This window comes from Lagopus leucura, unplaced genomic scaffold, assembly GCF_019238085.1.
Source record: "Lagopus leucura isolate 7727_CA_CO unplaced genomic scaffold, USGS_WTPT01 Super-Scaffold_100004, whole genome shotgun sequence".
NCBI classification, from domain to species: domain Eukaryota; kingdom Metazoa; phylum Chordata; class Aves; order Galliformes; family Phasianidae; genus Lagopus; species Lagopus leucura.
The window spans coordinates 9,804,878-9,826,363 of NW_024962264.1; the positions used below are offsets into that span (position 1 = coordinate 9,804,878).

The window sequence follows — 21,486 nt, forward strand, 5'->3', positions numbered from 1 at the left end:
AATCCCTCAATCCTTCTGAAAATCTTAACAGAAATGACATATAATAGGAAGGAAATCTATTTTCTGATTGCAGGTAATACCAAGTCTTTCATAGAACTTCTGAATAAGAAATAGCACATGCACAGTACTAAATGAGAAAGCCAATTTTTTGGATATGGCTGTTTAGACTTCTTTTTTAATTGAAAGTTGAATCATCATGGTGTTCACCATAATTAATTATGCACTTTTTCCATCATCTGTGCTAAGTAAAACATTCTCTCAGAAGGAGGGCATAGCTCAATTCCTTAACACTCTCATTTGGATCAGTATATGGTAAATACTAATATTGGCTAGGCAAGAGAACATTTACTCTGTCAACAACTCAGTGAGGGGAAAAAAAAGACAAATTAGAGCAGGACAACTCGGAGTAGGTCGAGTTTTGATTGGAATTCCATTAAATCTTTGGAGAAAGGCACCATGTGTATGCTTAGTCAAGGGCCAAGGACTCCCACAAAGCAAAAAAACAGACAGCCAAACATTTTTTCTCAGTGGAAAAATTACTTTTTTTCCCCCCTATAACATACTGCAATTGATATATTGATATATTTTGCTAGTTGGTAGTTAAAATATACTTTCAGGTTCTGAGTCTTCCTAAGTAAACCACCCTTCTGTATGTTACCAGTGAAGTAGATGCTTCTCAACCAACTACCTCTGGTGTCAAAATTTAGAGACAGTTTTTTTTGGTATGGCCTCCCCTCCCTGGTCTGACCAGGAAAATCAATCATTTACTTCAGAAATTCTCATTTACTTACTACTGAAAGCGTTAGTGCATCAGTCAATTAGCCTGTGTTATATCCTTAAAGGTCCCTTAAGAATTGTGGCAAAAGTTTTCAGTTTTCCCTTGAACATTTACTCAGTCCCCCATGATTAACTCAAGAATATTAACACAAATTCTAGGGGAAGGGCACCTATAATTATTGTTACATTGTGCTTTCCATTAAGATTATACTTTTATCCGTTAGTTCATCTCGAACAATGAAATTCAAGCTCACAGTATCATTTTAAGAAAAAAACACTTTTTTTCTGAGATGATCACTGGAATGAGATTGATATTCTGCACTAAGGCACCGAACGTATGAGACCTAACTATTTTAAGACCCATCTCAAGAATCTCAAATCACCTCCTCTTAAAAAGGAGTCATTAAATTTTAACAGGTACATGTTTAGAGGATTCAATCTACGCTAAAGATGTCAAGGGGTAGGACACGACCTTTTGTTGCTCTCCCTTGCAAACAGTGACCATCGCAACAGGAAGCCAAGGCAATGAGGCAGGGCACTGCGTTTGCTGTTCTCTCTCATTACCACAGACAGTGTGCATGCACACAGGACAAGAAAGGCGATGACAGACACATACATTACACTGAGGAGCAAGGAGAAGGAAATAATGAAGTGACAGTGAAAATGAGAAAAGGAGTTGAGAAAGTTTACACAAGAAAGTTCTTGAGACTCTGACTGGAGTGTTCATCAGAAACAGTGAAATCAGCATTGGGAAGAAGCTAGCGAAATGAAGTACAGGAGAAATCAAACTTGTGTAGTTGCAGTTAGAGAATATTCCCCTGCAAAATGCGGACTTGTACATCTAGCTCCAATCTTTGAAATACACTGCAAAACCAACCACCAGTTTTACTTAATTTGCCCATTAGAAGCCTGAACATCAATGAGATCTTTCCTGAGCCTGTTATGGTGTGAATAAGTGCATTTTTTTTTTCCTCTCTTTTCCATTTTTTTCATGTCTTCAAGACTAGATAATTATTTTAAGGACACGTTACTAGTAAGAATTTTTTGAAGTTAAGACCTTCTATTAGAAAGCTTTAGAATTAATACATCCCATTCGAGCTACAGTTTGATATTCTGAAATAGTTGTCTACAATTCCCTTCCTTCTTCCAGAAAGATGTTCAAGAATAGACCTGTATTCTAAGTAAGTCCTAGATGATGCCAATTGCTTTGATTTTTTATATCTTGTTGCCTTCTCGCTCCATTATATTTTCTTTCCTGTTACATGCAACGCACACTGTTGGCTATTAAAAACAAATAGCAATTTGGTTTTAGAAAAGAACATTGATAGTTGACCGTAGGCAGATTGGACTGAGCTGTTAATTAATACATTTCAATACATTAGATAGTGTAAATCTTTCCATTTGTAGTTTGTACCTCATAATAAACAAGTTATAATGCTTAGGAACCGCAGATCTGTGAGAAAACCTTTCAAAGAGAGCTTGGCTTAGAACAAAAAATTTGTTTACAAAACTTAAGACTCTCAGAGAAAAACAATAAAGAAGGATGGGGAATATCTGATATGTATTGAAAGAATAAGTTAGAGAACACATGCTTTCTTCTTCTGTGTTCCATCTACTGCTACAAACTCACAGGGATAAAGTGAAGGCCAGGAAACAACAGAAAAGTCAAGAAATATCTGCATATGGATGCCTGCCTCTCACTCTGTCACTCTGCTCCTGATTCCTAGGCTGTAGGAATCACAACACTGTACTGTTTGGCATTGGCCTTTCCATTGGAGAGGTCCTTCAGATTGAACTTCCACCTAAATCATCTTTGGGTGATTAAAGAGCTACAACTACAGTATTAAAACCATCCCTTCTCAACTTACACATCTTTAAGACGATCTTTAAAAAAAGATGCCTTCAAACATCTGTTTGAGAAGAAGCAATTTGCTACATAGTTAGGCCAACACAAGTCCATCCCTTGTTGCCCAGACCATTCATTTTTTCACCTGCATTTGAGTCAGGTTTTTTGATAGGCCATTTATCTAAAATCATCTGAAATATCCTTGACTGGTGTTTCAGATAAAAACCACATCTTACATTGAGAGAAACTTAGTATTCAGTGTCTGGAGTATCTGACAGGTATTGTGCTTTACTAAGAACCTCAGAATCTTCTGGTTTTTGAACGTGTTTCCAATAAAGCCTCAAAAATAAGCAAATGAATTGACAAATCCACTGTGCACAGTGAAATTGCCAGGCTTTCAGTCTTGTCATCATTTTGAGGCTTCATTGGAAACACGTTCAAAAACCAGAAGATTCTGAGGTTATGTACTACCCAAGGACTCCAAAAGAGGCTCTGTCACTGAAACATTAAAATTTAATAGGTTCAGAAAAGAAAACTGAAAGAGTTTTACAAAACTGCTTTTATAGAGTGCTGCCCACCAGCATTCAACTTTCTTTAAGCAGTGTCCAGCTTCGAGGAATAAAAGCACACAGGTAAATCAATTTTGCCTCTTTGCCCTGTCTTGGAATACAGTTGATGGTGAATGATAAGGCACATCCATGCACTGGCAAACACAGAAGTATGGAAACAATACTGACAGCAAAAAATTGTGATTTTAAAGTAGCAGTAATATTGGAAAATTATTTCAATATTATCAGAATTATATAAGCACTCGATAAAGATTGACTGCATTGATTCTCCTCACTCTGTACTACAAATGTCAATAAGATCAATGCAATTCACAAAAATCTACCAAATAAACCAGAGGATGCAGAAATATTTAAGGAATAGTCACTCTTGCTTTTACAGACACAGTAACTGCAGCATCGTAATGGCTAGAACTGCAACCAGAAGGCAAAGCTACACTCTGAATATTGATAGAGCTTCAATGCCTAGCATGACTTCAAATTTTTCATAAGCTGAAGGGACAACTAACAGAAGGATTTTTGCACAGCTTTAAACTTCGTACTGTTATCGGTGTAAAGATACTAAATACGCTAATGAACTAATTCGCTACAGAATTGATTAATAGCTACTGGCTCTGTTTTTCAAAAAAGCATCACACAATGTACACAAAGAACAACATCTGAAATTGCTTCTGATTTACTCAAGATTTGAAGGCATGCAGGTACACTACCAAAGCCAAAAGACACCAGCACATGAGTCCAGCATCACACAGCTTCCCCTGATGGCATGAGTAAACAAGGCCCATACTTGCCTTTTTACAATAGCTACCAAAGCTGCAACAGCAATGGCAGGAAAAAAAAAAGCTTTACAGATACACAGGGAACCTTTCTGATGTTTTCTAGCTCAAACTCATGGCTGCTTTTGAATCTCCATCTGCTTTTACAACACTCTTTGTTTCACAATACTCTATCTCCCATTGTCAATCCTTGAAAGAAGCCTTTCAAAGATCAATCCAGCCTGTTAGAATTCTGGATGCTAAAACTGAATTTTTCTTGTCTTCTTGTTCTTTTGAAAGGCTTAAAAGTGATTTGCAGCAATCAAGCATAAAGCAGTTTGTTTGACAAGGTTTAACACAGTTATCTAGAGGCGATTCATTGGGGAAAATTGCATAAATTATAAATTAAAAGGTGACCAGAGCATTTACCCTCTCTTCTGAAAAAAAAAATGCATTCTTCTAGATGTGAAAATCAATCTAAAAGTTCCTAAAAAGTAGTCAATAAAAGGCCTAAAAACGTGCAATTTTAACTAACACTCTGTAAAAGTAATCATAAGAAAGGATGAAAAGGCAAGCATTACAACAAGTGACAAACAATCTGTTGACCTTATTCACACAAACCCCAGAAACACAGCTGTGAAAGTTTCCTCAAATAAAATTCTGGAGACTTAGCTGAAATGCCATTATAGATCTTTGTGTGGAAATTACATCTTTTTCTCCCTCCCTTCTGCCTTGCTGTTCTTTCCTTCCCAGTTTGCTCTCACAAATTGCGTTTCCCTGCAATTCGCCTTTGTTCAACTCCCTTCAGCCAGAGAGCACAGCCACAGGGACCTTGCTGACTCTCTGGCCAGTGCAGAGGGAGAAATTGAAAAAAAGACAGTGCAGCTTCTGGAGTTGCACCACCAGCTCCTCTGGCAACAGAGGGTCAGTGGTAAAGCAGGAGGAGCCCTGCTGAAGGTATAACAACTTACTGCATTCCTTACATATTCGTCAAAAAAGAAAACAAAATCAAGGGTTGTGTGCAACGCAGACACAAACCAGCAGAAACAATAGACTTAATTGTGTTCTTGATGGTGTAGGCTAAATACATATGCTACTGCTGCTACTTTGAAGGACCTTGCTTCAAATCCCAGACAATCCTAGCACCCAAGTCAATGTTATTGCCTTTGAATAAAAGCAACAAAAGCCAACTACTTCATTTCAAGGGTGTTTGAAATTCATTTGCCAGATATTATCAGGAAAAAGCTTTTATCTACTTACAACTACAGGAAAAACAAAATTCACGTTTATGATGTTGCTTCAGCCTCATATATCCATCTGCTCATTTACTTGATAAGTTTTCTGCAGACTTCCTGGCTTCTCACCATTCTTTTGTGATGCCAATTTACTGTTACCAGCCAGCATAACTAACATGTTGATCATCTCAGTTTTCAAATCAGTTATGTAATACAGAAGCATGTAAAGTCCCTTGCATTTCAGTCTGCAAAATCCTTCTACACTTCACTTCGACATTAACAAATTGGTTTGTCAAATGTCTGTCTTTCTTTCTCCCTTTTTTTTAATTTTATTTTTCATTTTTTTTAAATCAGATCTATATCTGCGAAGTTTTTCCAGTCTATCTTCCAGTGGTGGTCTACATAATATTTTATGGTCTACATAATAATTTCATGTTTTGCTTGTATCTGACAATGTACTCAAACATTCTATCATACGTATCGGAGACATTTTAAAAAAACATATTTGAAATGCCAACACAAATGGAACTTAACACAGAAAACTCAAATTTTTCATTCATGATAAAACATGCAGTTATGAAAGGCTGCACACAGGAGTCATTCACTCACTGAAGTACTGCAGAGACTAAGGGACATATGCAAGCTAATGATACATACAAAATGATACCTCAGTTAAATACATCACACTGCACTAGCAACTTGCAAACCAACTATATTTTTACGCCTTTTCAGCACTCTGCTCCATTACTTGATATAAAATTATGGGTTTTTTTCCTTTAGAAAATTTACCTTTGCTAAAATACAAAGGACCTTGCCTGTGTAACCTACAGATTAACCTCAACTTTAAACTCCTAATCTGAAAATCAAATTCTGAAGTCAGGAATGTTCAATTACAATCATAAACACAATTGTTACTTAGGCACAAAATCCAACACGCAGTCACACTGTGTGTTTCACAGAAGTGAAAGTGCAAGAGAAAATTCAATTACTTCTTTGCAGGCTGACCAGAATATTTACTATTAGTCTTGTAGGGATGTTTGTTGGATAGGACTTGAGTGAACTCTTACAGAATATACAGTTCAACACTCATTAATGCCAGTAATGAAACAGTTTCTTTAGAGAAGATAGCACATGGATTCAATCTGTGATCAAAACTTGCTTGGTGGTTTTCTTTTTTCTTTTTTTTCAGTTACAAGATTCAGATGAACACGAATCTTTATATCTTTTGATTACTCATTTCTCACCACATCAGTATTAATTACATCTCTGCAATTGAGAATGAAACAAACATGGAGTTTTTGTTTGCTTTCCACAACAAAGATTTTTATCAGATGTTACTGGCAACCACCATCAACCAAAAACTGCATTTTCTTTTATTTTTAATAACACGACATAATAAGAATTGCCATCTCTAACAAAAGCTTAGTTTTCCCAGTTTTCCTAAATTTTATACATATGTTTTAGTGAGCATATAAACATTTCAGAAATATTCTAAAAACAAAAAATAACTCTTTTTTTGTATACAGTCATAGAACACAGTTAAAATTTTAAGCTTCATGAAAGCCTAAGGCTTTGTTAAAATGATGGCTCTTTTCCCTGGTCAAATTCTTCAGTCAGTGGAGTGGCACTCTGCAGAGTTTCACATATAAATCTCAGAAACTGTTCATTAGTGCAAAAATACAGTCCTTGCATGCAGAAGTGAATCATAGCTGGCACAGTGCTAAATCAGGAGTGGGGCCTATCATGCATTTGCAACTGGCTTTGGCCAATTTTGCAGTTCCTGGTTCAGCTCAGCTCAAAAAGCAGGGGATATGCAATAATCTTCACATACCTTCTCATACAATCCAGTGCTCGAATAAAGAAGTCTTTGTGAAGCTGATGCTCATCCCTCAAGATGGAGCACTGCTCCAACGTCACTGACATGGATGTCCGGTCTTTGGCACTTTTGCAACAGGTGAAGCGGACTCCATTCAGCTTACGGCAAATCTGGAACACAGGCAGATGTCAGAGGGCTGCTGTTTTCACACTTCATTCTCTGCACCTTAGCAGACCTGGAAAATCCCACACTTTACTATCACATTCAAACAACAGTTTCTCAGGAAGAAAACGGCTATTAAAAGATAGTGGCTCAAACCTCTGTCATATAGCTGCTGATAAGCATGTCCTTACATCAGTTATTAGTGCTGCCTGGGGACTGTCACATTCTAGGATTACGCCCATGCTGGCACAAAAGGTGAACATTCTGTGCTGAAAGAGATGGTCAATTTCTCTTTTGTTTCTAAGCTTGCAGAACTAACACTCTTCCAAAAGAATACCCTAAGATTATAGCCTCTGATCTATAGCCCATTTCCAATTTGTCAAAATTAATCGTTTAAAAAGCAGATTTTAAGGATTTCCACTATTAGGACAAGCCCATAAATAACCTTCCCACTAACAAAAAATAAGTTCTTATCGGCTTTAGGAGGGAGATGCACAGTCTTGCACTGAAGTTGCAGTTTACAGATTTCTTTTGCTACCGTGGTATTTACTGTAGTTAAAACATCTCCTGCTCCTTCAAACACATACTTTATGCACAAGTACCACAAATTGTCTACTTTTATTTCAGTAGAAGGTCTTGCCTTCTGTTTTACCATCAAAAATCAACGATCACTCAGTATGTTTACACACGGACTGATGAGGAACAGGCATTGTACAAAGCAGGAAGACGTGCAATGCCCAAGCGGTGCAGCTATGATACAAAACAGTTCACACAAAGGATGGCCCCATTCTCTATTATAAGAGGATCAAGTCTCAGTTCTGCCCCCACATCCAGCCCTAGTGAAGCAGGAAACCGATGAGTCTATTACTCTTAGACCCCAGCATATTAAACAAGTTACTAAAATCTACACCTGTTACAGGTTAGCAAACCATTGCATACAAATTCCTGAACTTGAAATAAAAAATGACTGCTACAATATAGGCTATAAAAAGGAAAGTTGCTTCATTTAATCTCTCTTTTTCTGAGACAATCACCTTTTTCAATTAAAGCTTAATTGCCCGAACACCCAAAGAATTTCAGAAGAAAAAAAAAAGCAAAGAAAAACTCGGGCAAGCTATTCTTAACTCAGACTCATGAACACAGAGGACTAATTTCTCACGAGGGTGTCAGTTCACACACATATGTGTTTGTACAGAATTTAAATACAGTCCTTATTTTCAACAGCTAAACCTTTCAACGTATGACCCAGAACAATGAAAGCTAAATGCAAACAAATGCCATGGATTGCTTACTTTCACCCAGCATTTTGACACTTCTAAGGGATAAGGGAATCATGATCATTCCTTGCCTTAAGAATCAATCTGCCATTGTATCAGCTTCTTAAGAAAAGCTTTTGGTTCAAGCAAGTGTTTACTAGAAGAAAAATTTGAAGAGGATTGATGTGCCCCAAGGATGGGTCTATTTTTCCTGATTTCACTTGTCCTAAGAAAGGTTAACACCCTATCTACCAAATTTCTGTCCCAGGACAGTCATAGCAAAACAATGTAAAATGATTATATTAGGAGAATAAGGCAAGGCTATAAATCATTTAGACCCAAGCCCAATCAACTTTTCAGCTTGGCTACAGAGTGTTTACTTGGCATCAGGACGAAACTGGATCTTCAGCTCCAAAACTTCTGAATCTTCAGAACCTCACTTCAGTAAAGCACATTTTATTCACAGTAATGGCATTCCCAGAAATTCTATTGAAAACTATGACCCAGACAACACTTACGTGGTCTTTAGGGTCTCTGTACCATTATGGCGAGGGACATCTCAGAAGTCGAGCTCAGGGAATTAACTGAGCCCAACTTTGAACCCTAAGAAGTACACATTAGTAAAGCAGAATCTATGAGTGTTTCTTCCCTTCTACACATCCAAATTTTAGAACTTACATCTGTTAGCTATGTGGGAAGTGGCATGGGGATTTAAATTATGTATTAAAAGACAATTATTATTTTGAGAAAGTATCAAGTAGGGTTGATAACGCTGTGAAGAAGATAACTGCTTAACTGAGAAGATTAATTCTCTTTATACTTCCCTCTTTTGAAGTTCATGAGTCATCGTGACTATATGAAGCGAATGAGTCATAAGCAAAAAGCAGGTAATTACTCTGGATGGGCGATGACCTCCGGAGCAGAGAGGGGAGACTAAGTCCCAAATCTGAGCTGACAGCATTTGACTGAAGTGCTGGCAACAGAGTCAGTTTTGAACTGAGAAGTGTTTCAGTGAAAACAAGCAAATGGGTAACCACAAATGGGAGGGTTTATTTTGCCTATAAATTCTGTAGAAATGGCTCAATCATGTTAAAGTGGTTTAAATGGAAATCAATCCATTACATTCCGTAATAAAAAAAATCCTTAGCTTATGATCTAAGAGAAATCTAGGTTAACCTGATAGGCTGGCACAACTAAATCCTCAGAAATAACTCAGTTCACTAAGCAGGAACAGCAAAAGAAAATAATTAAAATGGGCAAACAGTGATCAGATGGCCAAGAGATCTAGCGAGGTATGAAACCTGATCTATGGTAACATCATAATATCTGAATCAACAACAGCTTACAGTACGTGTCCAGCTTGACTTTTATCCTCACTTTTGCTCAACTGATTCCCAAAAATATATTGGAGACATAGGACAGGTATATTTCTTCTAAATGACCTCTAAGCAGTGTTCCAAAGAAACTTCAATTTAAATGATTAGGACTGTGCTTAATTTTTAAGAGGATGCAAACCAATGAAAAAGCACATAGAACAGTGGGGACTAAAACGAGGAAAAATCGATATTCTGATTATTTCCTCCTGAAATAAAACAGAAGATTAAGGGTCCAGCTTAGGAAATAAAAACACACCACATTTAAATCTCTTCTGCTACATTTATTTAGAATAAGAAATATTTGTGATATCAGTTCCTAGATTTTATTTTTTTTAAGCAGATGTGTTCTCACAAGACTACTTGCAGGTGCAGTTACGGATACGCGTATCCACATAGAATCTCATTTATCTACTGTTATAATAGTCATGTCCTTACAGCTGAGAATCTGTTCTTCCACCATACTGTGATACAGTACAGCAGTGCGTATAGAAGAGGGTCCAGAAACACCCATTTCAGAAGCTTACAGTAAAGTAGCTTGGGAAAAATATAATATTCTGAAGGAAAAAAAAAATTGAAACTTTTATTTTAAATGTTCTAAGAACTTCTTTTTGCCCATGACATGATTTTCAAGAAATCCTGCATAGATAGTAGAAGACAACTTTCTGTATCTAAAGATTAAGTAAATTCTATCATCCTCTTTGTAGCTGACTTCACATTATTCTGTACAGATTGATCTTCTTTTTGCAAAGCAACGTTTCATAGTAATTGCAGAAAAGATACAGCAAAAAAAAAAAGCTTACATTTTTACTTACAAAAGATTCATACTTCAATACTATGTGATAATACTTATTATCCAAAATGAAAATTTTATTAGCAATATAAAAAATAACGCTGGTATTATTAACAAAAACATAATTAATATTCTTTGGGCTCCTTGTGTTAATGAGAAGTTGTGCAAAATTTTATTAATATTTTATATCAAGTATTTATCTACCTTAAAGGGCATATGCAATTTGAAAGCTCCCCAAAACACAAGGTCTTACTTTTCACTTTCAATAGATAGCAAAGGCTCAAGACTCTGCCAGCAAGGGCACATTTCTGCATTTAAGGCAATTATCTAATTGATTTTCACACTTTCCTCAAGTCTGAGCTTTTTATAAACACTTATCTGCTTGAGTTTGTTTTTAACCTGCATGTGCAAAACGCACGTTGGAGAAGAGAAAGTTGAGACGGAATTTCTAAACTGTATAAATATCTTAAGCGTGGGGGTCAAGAGAATAGGGCCAGGCTCTTCTTGCTCATGCCCAGCAACAGGACGAGGCACCAACTGGAAAGCAAAAACCTCCCTCGACTTGCTGACCACACTTCTTTTGATGCAGCCCAGAATAGGGTTGGCTTTCTGGCCTGATGTTATGTTGCTGGCTCACGTCCAGCCCGCCATCCACCAGTACCTGCAGGTCTTTATCAGCAGGGCTGCTCTCAACCCTTTCATCCCCCTGCTTATATTAGTAATGGGGTTTGCCTAGACCCACATGCAAGACCTTACATTTGGATTTGCTGAACCTCATGAGGTTCACCTGGGCTTACTGATTAGCCTATGTGGATGGCATCCAGTCTCTCCTGTATGTTGGCTGCACCCCTCAGCTTGGTGTCATCAGCAAACTCACTGAGGGTGCACTCAATCCCACTGTCAATGTGACTGATCAAGACAGTAAGGAGAACCCAGTCCCAGCCCTGACTCTTCGGGGACACCATTCACTACTGCTCTCCATCTAGACATGGAGCCATTGACCACCACTCAATCCCACAACCAGTTCTTCATTCACTGAACAGTCCACCCACCAAATCCATAACTTTCCAGTGTGGAGAGAAGGATATGTTGTGCAGTACCATGTTAAAGGCCGGCAATGCTTCTCACTGAGAAAAATAAAAATTCCTCAACTGGAGCGAAACAGCCCCATGCAGCTGCACAGGCGAGGGACTGCCTGACTAGGAGAAGCTGTGCAGGAAAGAACCTGGGAGATGCCAGCAACGTGACCAAGATCACTTTTGTCTTTGAACTCAGGCTAATTCTTTCACTTAAAAGACAGAAAGAATCTGCCTGTAATGTAAATGCAGGAAGAAGAGAGATAATTATAAATGGGATGCGAAATCAACAGAACAGAACAGTTAGAGAACCATTATAGCTACCTAGTTTAACTGTGTTTTCCATCCAGGCTCTTGAAATCCATTTCACTTACCAAAAAGTATATGAAAATTGATACATCATGTGAATATATTTGAAAAAGAAAAATATCTGAAGAAATATATTCAATGTATTTGTAAAAAAAAAAAAATATCTCACCGTCGCAGCCAGCCACATGATTTCTACATTCTTCCTCTTTTTGGCCTGGATATTTTGATGAAGATTTTCTAGTAATCCTTTTAAATCATTTTGTTCTTGAAAATGTGGTAGACCTGAAAAAAATTAACAACAAAAAAAGCAGCATAGGTTTGATCATCATGGCAAAATGGCAAGGTTGACGGCAATATTGTGCTAACTAAATGAAATCATTTTTGAAGAGGTCTATCATTTACAGCCTTTTTCTGAGAAAGTAGGATGGAAGAAACTGGCTAAATCCTTAGAGAATTAAAAAAATCTTTTCCTGTGTGTTAAGTTGTCCTACCAAAGGGCTTCACACTGGAAAATTAAAATATCTCCAACTTCCATCTTATAAATAGCAGGATTCAAATATTTGTTGTAGTTCGGTACATCAGCCACTACAAACGTTCATGGGAAATGAGCAAAGAAATAAAGGGAATGGTATTTAGAGCTGCTTTGATGTGATGATTATTTTGGGGTCATAATATTTACTATTGTTTTCAAAAGGATGAATTTCATTTTGGTTTTTTAAATGATGCTTTACTTTCTAAAATAACAAATGTACAGGCGGATTAACCAACATTAAACATCCCCCAAAATGTTACTGAGGATATTCAACAGCCTATAGGGAAATGAACTTTGATTTTCAAGTACAAAACAATTTCAGGCTTACTTTACATCTGAAGTCTTACCTACTTGCCCTGGCTGTGATAGAAAGACTGAAGTTTTATTAACTGCACACATCCACAGGGAATTCAGAAGTGGACAATTCAATTTCCTCTTCAGTTTTGTGAACACAAAAGGATTTTTCATCTTACCATTATCTTAATTAGTTTTGAAAGCAACCAAAACCTGTTTTTCTAAATGATTTTTTCTTCCGATCGGGAAGCGGAAAAAAACATCTCCAAAGTCATAAAAACAGCTGAAATAAGATTTAAACTAAATCTATTAAAACAACAGTTTTTCTGCAAATAGATACACTGATTTTTCTTTTTTTTTTTTTTCCTCCATCATGAAAAAAAAAAAAGGATGATCCATCCAAGAGGAAAAAGCAAAACAAAATAAAACACCTATACTTCCTATTCAATTTCAGAGTAAAAATGATGTCACTGCAATAACGTAGGTCAAAATCCATTCTCCTAAGCTGTTCACAGCTGGACGGATACCTCTTATCATCTGGCTTTTACTTTTTATCTCTAATAAATTCCAGACCTCTTTACCTGTGATTCAGTCAGAAATAATTTAAATAAACACAAACATGTTCTAGAATATCTATATTTTCTTATTCATATTGCCTAACACCCCACCTCCCTACCACACTCCCACTCCACCCCCCCCAAAATATTAAAAAACAATAACAACAACAACAAACCACCACACAGGAAAAATACATTAAAATCTGCTTTGTGAGGATCTTACTGAGGACTGTGTGACCTGAGCATTAGAATTCCTGACCATACAATTAGATAACGCAGAGCATATAAACATACATCACAACCTGCTCGACTATTATACTTATCCTGCATCTGTTCCTTGAAAATAGATAGCATACACACAGTGCTCTAGAAAGATGCTTCCAAATTATGGGAATATATCACTAGGTAAACATTTTATTGTATCAAAATACTTTTCCTTTGGCTCACAGCAGAAAATCCATCATTTCAGACAGGTGACTTCACAATAGGTAAACCAGTATTATCCTAATTTATAATATTGCCAAGCAACTTGTATCTTGACTGGATGTGACTGATAGCTTAAACTCCTTGTATCACAAAGCAGTATTAAACTGTCAAATCATTCTCATAGATCTTAAGGGGGAGAAGCCTGGAAGTGCAGAACAGACTCTTAGACAGCGCTGTTGACATACGCAGTAGTACTAGATACATTATGAGGCTATGGAAGAAAATCTTTATTGGCTTGCGTAATTTCAAAGCCTTGCTGCATCCCTTTTCACACAAGGGATGCATCTCGCAATAGTGATGTTGCTGTGGGTGCTAGGTAGTGATAAATCAGTGATAGCAAATATCACTTGTGAGACAGCTTAACGCTCTTAGCTGCTTAATTGAGTTCTAAGGCACTCTTTGCAATAACATACGTCCTACTAAACAGCAATCATATTTCTGTACTCTATCATTAACTTTTTACAGCTATTTTGGTGTCTAAAATAATTTAATTGGTTGGCATTTCTGGTAAGGATCTTTCTTGAGGCATATTGTAACTTACTGGGTTTGCAATATCCTGTTGGGAGAGGAATCAAGTGACAGGGGAATGGAAGACTAACAGAGTGCGTACTCATCTGAAGTTAGGAAGTCAACGTTTGGTATATGCAGGCATGAACAATTAACATTCTTTTTAGAAATGAGGAACAGAGAGAAGGCTTGAAAATACAATGAAAAGCTCTGCAGTGAGAGAAAAACTAATAGCAAAGACGGCAATACCTTCGTGGGAGTGCAAAGCTTTCTTCTTTGACGCGAAATGTGCAAAGTGAGGATGTCTAAGGATGGTGGATGCAACTGCCTGCTAGCAGAACTGAGAGTCCTCAAATTGGTCTCGTTTTATGGGTTTTATGAGCACAATCTGTAACTAACAGCTTTGTGAAATGGGTCACACGTTTATTTTGTAGCACAGGTCTGGCACTACAGGAAACAATTTGGAAAGGTGCGACAAAGCCATCAATGCCAAATGGCTCTCACTTGACTCCACAGCCAGGGCTGCTGCCAGCTTGTGTGGAAGTGTATCTCCCTAAGAGCTGCAGCAAAGAGGTGGAGGAAAGGGGAAAGAAATGAAATACTCCTCTGGGTGAACACCTCGGAGGGCTTCAGTCCCCCTTTTCCCCCTCTCCCCTAACAAAAAAGCAAAATAAAAATTAACTAACGGAGATAAAGGGATAATGAAGGAAGGGGCTGGTTTGAAAGGCACCTTCCTCCAAGCTGAGTTTCATTGTTAAGCTTGATAGCGTATGTTGATGGATACCTCTCCCTTGCAGTTTGCTTAGGTAACAGGAAGAGCTGTACAGTATCAATACCATGTAATTGTACAGAGCAACCAGGAAGTGCAGTGGAACCAGAAGGTACTTTGTGTTATGTAAAAACTGGGACAACAGCCCAACTCAGCTCTCCAAGGCAGAGAAAACGCAGGAAGGCAATAAAAACCAGAAAAGACAGGATGAGCTAGACAAGCATAGTTCTTACAAGTCTGCACAGTCTGAAAGAAGTCCAGGAAGACGGCGCAACACGCTAATAACCATTGTGGAGGAAGGCAGTACAAGATTAGTTCTTGTCAATGAAAAGGAGCAAATACTACCTGCATGTAAATTTCTGCTTCTACGTAATCAGATTCATTTAGAAAGCAGCAGATATACTTTCAACCTAATTCCCGATGAGGTTAGTTTTTCGGAACTTTTATTGGGAAGATTCCCCCAGATAAACCTCTAACTTAATACATAAGACTTTTGGTAGAAAAGAGAAATATCAGAGATGTGAGTGGATCAATGGTCATACTGCATACGCCTAAGAAACACAGCGTTCACTTCTGTTAAAATTATTAACAAGTAGAATCTACTGAGATGAAATATAGGCACATATATATACGTATGCAGCACCGCATTTGGTAAAACTACGAGCATATACACAAAATGGAAATCAGCACACATAACCAATACCTGTAAGAGAGCACAAGCTTTGCATAGTATTCCCCATAAGGAATTACAAATGCTCCCTAGCACAACAGCAGTTTAGATTCAGAGATATTTACCACAGAATAAGGGGCAGAGACTTAAATACGAGGTGTTTAAAAAGAGGCTATACAATTTGCAACTTAGGGAAATATAATTTAGCCATTAAGACTGCTGTAAGAGTAGTAGAAGGATGCAAAAGGTCCTTGTGTTTGCTTTCAGGAAAGTAAGAGAACAGTATGCCTACAATACCACATACCCATAATATTTGAATATAGGGCCTATTCTAATAGAATCACACTATTAACATAAATGACACTGTAAAGTTATTCATTGCTTATATCTATACATTTCTCAGTATTGTTTGCCATACCTTAATATGAGGGCTGCTCCAGAAGTAATGCCTCCTATTTTATTTTGTTGGCCCACAACATCAGAGGCAGATGGTGGAGGTATGGTAGTAGAGGTTGAACCTTCCCACCAATATTCTGTTCCATGTTGCTGCTGTGCTGAGGGGCACTCTGACAAAATGGCATCTGACATAAAAGCGAGCATGAAGCAAACGAGTGTCACTGAATTCCTCCATGTGGAAGAAATGGCACCCACTGACATTCATCAACACATCAACATTTATGAAGACCTAACAGGAGATATGAGCACAGAGAAGCAGTGGGTGGTGCATTTAAGCAGTGGCCACAGTATCAGTGGCTGGCGCAGGTTTTAGAGTGCAGCATGCAGGCTCTTGTTCACAGCCAGTAAAAATTCATAGCTAATGGTGGCAACTATATTGAAAAATAGCATTTTGTAGCTTAGAATTTGCTCTATCAAACAGTGCTATTGTACTCTTTGTATCTGTTGTCATTTCCATAGAAATAGGAGGCATTACTTTTGGAGCAACCTATGCACATACTCAGAAAGAAAAGTGGAGGGAATAAGTAAAACTGATGAAAATTCCCAAGGAGTACATCTGTACAAATATAGTAAGTACGGCCTGTCCTCTATTTAAATTATTAAAGAGCATATCATATTAATAATTTAAAGGAGCTGTCTGGTTCACCACTACTGCATTTCACTCTCCCTGCCATTTCTGCTATGGCCTTGAGCTCAAACAGGCTCCAACTGCTTAATCTTATGGAATAAATTATAGGACTTAAGCCTAAACCTAGAATCTGCATATTAATACTGCGTTCAAATTTTCATCTATAAAGCCTTTTAAAAGCTATTTGGATATTGTATTATGTTGTACTCACAATCAGGAGGCATTTTTTCCGTAAACAGGTTGTAATATTCTTTTAGAAGTTCTAAGTTTTCTTGGTTAATGTTTTCTTGCAAAGTGGTATCTCCAAACCTATAAAAGCATAGTAAATGATAAGAAATGTGAAACACATAGCCATTAACCCATCAGAACATTTAAGTTGTATGAAGAACTTGAATTTCCTTTTCCAATGTTGAATTTATTAAATTTGGTCAAACATATAATTATTCATCTTCCAAGTGATTTAGAAGTAATATTCAGGAATGAGGTAACCATCCACAGAAACTTTTTCCAAACCATATGGACAGAATAATTGATTTACTGACAACGATTCAATAAAGCACAAGTTCCCACTTCCTTCACAAATCCTGAATAAACACAAGGGCTCTCTGTGGGAATTTCAAATGGCACTTGGGCAGAGTACAACTACTAAAGCTCTTACTGCTGCTGCTTAGCTGCTTGATATTTGTCATGGTTGACACTGAAGCCACACACAATGAAGTGAGGCAAGTGTCAGGAAAAATATTACAGAATGGCTTCACTTGGAAGGAACCTCAAGGATCACCATGTTCCAACCCTCCCTGCCATAGGCAGGGTGCCAGCTGCTACATCAAGTACCAAATTGTCCAGGGCCCCATACAGTCCGGCCATAAACATCTCCAGGAACAAGGCATCCATAACCTCTCTGGGCAAACTGTTCCAGTACCTCACCGCTTTCCAAGTGAAAAACTTCCCCCTGACACCAAATCTAAATTTTCCCTCCTTTAGTTTAAAACCTTAAAACTATTCCCCCTTGACTCCCTCTAAATACTGGAGTGCCATAACGAGGTCTCTCCCCACACCCTTCTCCAGCCTGAACAAGTCCAGTTCCTTTAGCCTACCTCCAAAGGAGAGGTGCTCCCTCCCCAATCATCTTCGTGGTCCCCCCCTCTGGATTCTCTTCAAAAGCTGTACATTTTTCCTGTTTTGGGGGCCCCAAACTTGGACACAGTACTCCAGATGGGGCCTCATGGGGGCAGAGTAGAGAGAGACAAACACACCTCCCTCTCCCTGCTGGCCACCCCCTCTCCTGATGGAGCCTAGGATACCACTGGCTTTTCCAGGCTGTAAGAACACATTGCTGGCTCAAGTTAAACCTTTCATCAACCAAGACAAGTCTTTCTCAGCAGGGCTACTCTCAAGGAGTACTTCTTCAACTTTGTATATATATCTGGGATTACCTTGACCCAAGTGCAAAACCTTCCACTTGGCTTTGTTGAACCTAGTAAGGCTCATAAGGGCTCACCTTCTGAGTTTATCGAACATTTCTTCCAAAACAGATGCATCCTCTATTGTGCTTTATACAAAGTAAACATGTTTACATTTAATCAATACTGCACTGCAAACAATTTATCACAACAAGTTATTCCTGTTCTCCTAAGGTGTTCCACTAAGAGTATCTTCTAACAAAAAGCACGTGCAGTGTTCCCAATTGCGAAGATGAATGTGCAGCTTCAGGAGTTGAGCAGTTATTTTGCTGATTTCTATTTCTGTCTAATTTCTGCATCTGTAACTGCATGCAGAAAACATGTTTCTGCATGGAATAATCCAACTGACAGACACTTATTAAATTTTTCATTTATGGCTTCTTTTCTCAGGGTAAAATATAAAATCACCACTGAGAATCATGTTACCACACTTCCTGTTACTTCACATTCAAGCCAGTTGACATCTTTTTTTGACTTAATTCCTTGACAACTCTGCAGATTCAGGCTATTTCTACATCTTGTCAATTTTTTCTTCAGGACATTTGTAACAAAGTCCCTTCCCTGCCTGTCCCACCCTCATGAACTCTTACAGACTTGTTTCTTTGTTACCTCATACTCCTTTTCTCTCTTTTGGAAAAATGTGAAGAATCCACACACAATTATTACCAAATTGATTTTGCTTTTTTTATGTCATCACTCTAGCTATCTTACTTAACCCATAAAATAGCTTTCCTACTAAAAGCTACTTCCATTTTCAAGGGTGTTTCAACTTCTCTAATGAACTTTACATCATTTTCTCTAGTATAACATTTGCTTGTACCTCCATTTCCTGATTCAGCCTTCATCTCCCATTCAAATTTTATACCTGACTTACCAGCATATCACAATTCAGCCAAGTGCTCTATAAATATCCACAATGCTATGTGACTGCATTCTTTAGAAGACTTCCATAATCCCCTTTTACTCTGCTGTATACAAAGAATATGATGTCAAACTCCTGTAGTGCTCTTTCTTGCCCACTGTCCAAGCTAACACTTTTTCACTATGCCCGTGTATTTGCTCACCTACACTTAGCTTTTGGTTTGAGTTTATATTGAACACTGCCTGAACATATTTCATCCCCCATGTGCTCTGTAAATGAATTGAGTAAAAGGAAAAAAGCAGTCATCTCCTTGTATATGTTCACCTTGCAATTTCAGCATTGTACCACTTAGTAATTTAACATGACCAATAGGTAACTGTCTCTTGAGAGAGAAATATGTAAGATGGAAAAACTTTGACCGAGATTGTACTGAAAAATTACTTTCTAGCAATCCCTTCAGAGGACTAATATTAACACATTATAATTTTACCGTCAGCTGTCATGTTTCTATGAACATATCATTAGAACACTCTACACTAGTAATTAAAACTTAATTCTGTTAAAAATAATCAAACCCAATAAGTTCAGAAAAGGTTCACTTCACGGTTTATGATTTTTTTTTTAGTACCTTCAACTCCACTTCTAAGACACTAAGAACTCGAAATTTTTGAACTTCAGTTGACTTAAGTGCCAAAACACTATACACAAACTTCCACATGTATAATCTAGAAATACACTTCATACCTACATCCAAGGAAAACCCTGTGCTGGCTGCGTGAAGCAAAGGCACAATGAAGTCCTGTATATGGCCTTTCATATTATTTTGCCGTTTTTTTTTTTTCACAGCTTGTACTTATTTCCTTTAATACTTTTTAAAATACATATAAAGTCAAGCTGAGGTGGTCCAAGAGCAAATAACAAAAAGTGATTTCTTTATAATCCTGTGAGAGATGTCTCACAGAGAACACTCTGAAAATAAGAAAAATACTTTGGCAAGCATCTTCTTACCTCTCTGCAAGTGTTTGCTGCTCATTGATTCCAACATTAAAGAGCACTGGATACATGCGAAGTAGCTTTCCTTCTTTTATCTCTTGTGGTAGCAACTCAAACATCTTTGCCGGAAGCTGGACCTCTATGACATAATGCTCTCTAGGAAAAATAAAAGGAAGAATAAGAATAGAAACATTGCTTAGTTGGCTTGAAATTATAACTTTCCTAAGTCACAGTGAACTTTTAAGCATGCAGACAAGTTCCATCTTTTCCTCTTAACTGTGTTAAAACACCAAACATTGAAGATCAGCTTGCTTGTTCTAGGAGTACTACAAGCTTATTTGGAAATAGGAAAGTATATATAGTTACATGCACTTGACATGACTTCTTTACTGAAGTGAAAAAAAGATTAAAAGTGAGATTGGCAGAAAAGTCTTCTACAACAAAATACCAGTGAGAACACCCCAACTTTTAAAAAGAATCTTCTTAATTACAAAAAACAACTTCCTTCTGGAAGCCAGAACTTGAGATTCCTCCTGCTCACTCACAATGGTCTCAACACAGAAAAAAACCTTCATAAAATCCCAATGCAAAATTTCTATTTTCTTCAGTCTGCATTTTCACCCTGAGGTTAGAAAGCATAATGAACAACACATGGACTCTGTTCAGATAATAATTGAAGATTGATTTCTGAAACATGAATGCTATTTTAGGAGAAGGATGTAATACAACATTTTTGGTTTTACACTGTGTTTGGTTGGACTTCATAAAAAAAATGTTACTTTGATTGCCAGTTCAGTTTCTTACATCCTTCACTGTGAAACCCTCAAGCTCAATTTCACCTGTTTTTGAGGACTGGTGCCTGATTTAACATGGCAAACAATAATATGAGTTAACTTGTTTCTTATTAGCTTTCTTACTCTAATTAGAGCAATCAGATTAGTAAAAAGAATACATTAGAAGCAGATCCATTTGCCTTCAGGACTTGGCAGTTTTAATCGTTCAGAGAGGGCCAAATGATACCAAAGAGCCTTCCTACAGAGCTCACTTCAGTATGGCATCAAGAAAAAGAAATATAACAACAGCAGTGAAGGAGGATCTATAACCTACCTGAAGAAGGTAGGATTCTCACATGATGCATGCAAACTTAAGATGGAAAAGGATGGATTTTGTTCTTTTGACTTGATTTAGTGTTGTTTTTTTTTTTTTCCTAAATAACACTGTTTGCTTCTACTAAAGTAATTTATCTTGAAGTCTCTCAACAATCAATCACATATTTGCTGAAAAAGTCAAATAGAAATTTGAGTT

The 21,486-nt window shown here is 37.4% G+C and overlaps 1 protein-coding gene across 4 annotated transcripts in view; it reads right to left on the minus strand.

Annotated features, from left to right (window-relative positions):
• Positions 1-21,486, minus strand: part of INPP4B (inositol polyphosphate-4-phosphatase type II B) — a 276,822-nt gene that overhangs the window by 24,044 nt on the left and 231,292 nt on the right. For all 4 annotated transcript variants that reach the window (XM_042870797.1, XM_042870794.1, XM_042870795.1 and 1 more), the window contains 4 exons: positions 20,197-20,337; positions 17,075-17,172; positions 12,134-12,246; positions 7,011-7,165 (listed from right to left, as the gene is read on the minus strand). In XM_042870797.1, the coding sequence (XP_042726731.1) occupies positions 7,011-7,165; positions 12,134-12,246; positions 17,075-17,172; positions 20,197-20,337 (507 nt within the window). The remainder of the gene's footprint in view (positions 1-7,010; positions 7,166-12,133; positions 12,247-17,074; positions 17,173-20,196; positions 20,338-21,486) is intronic.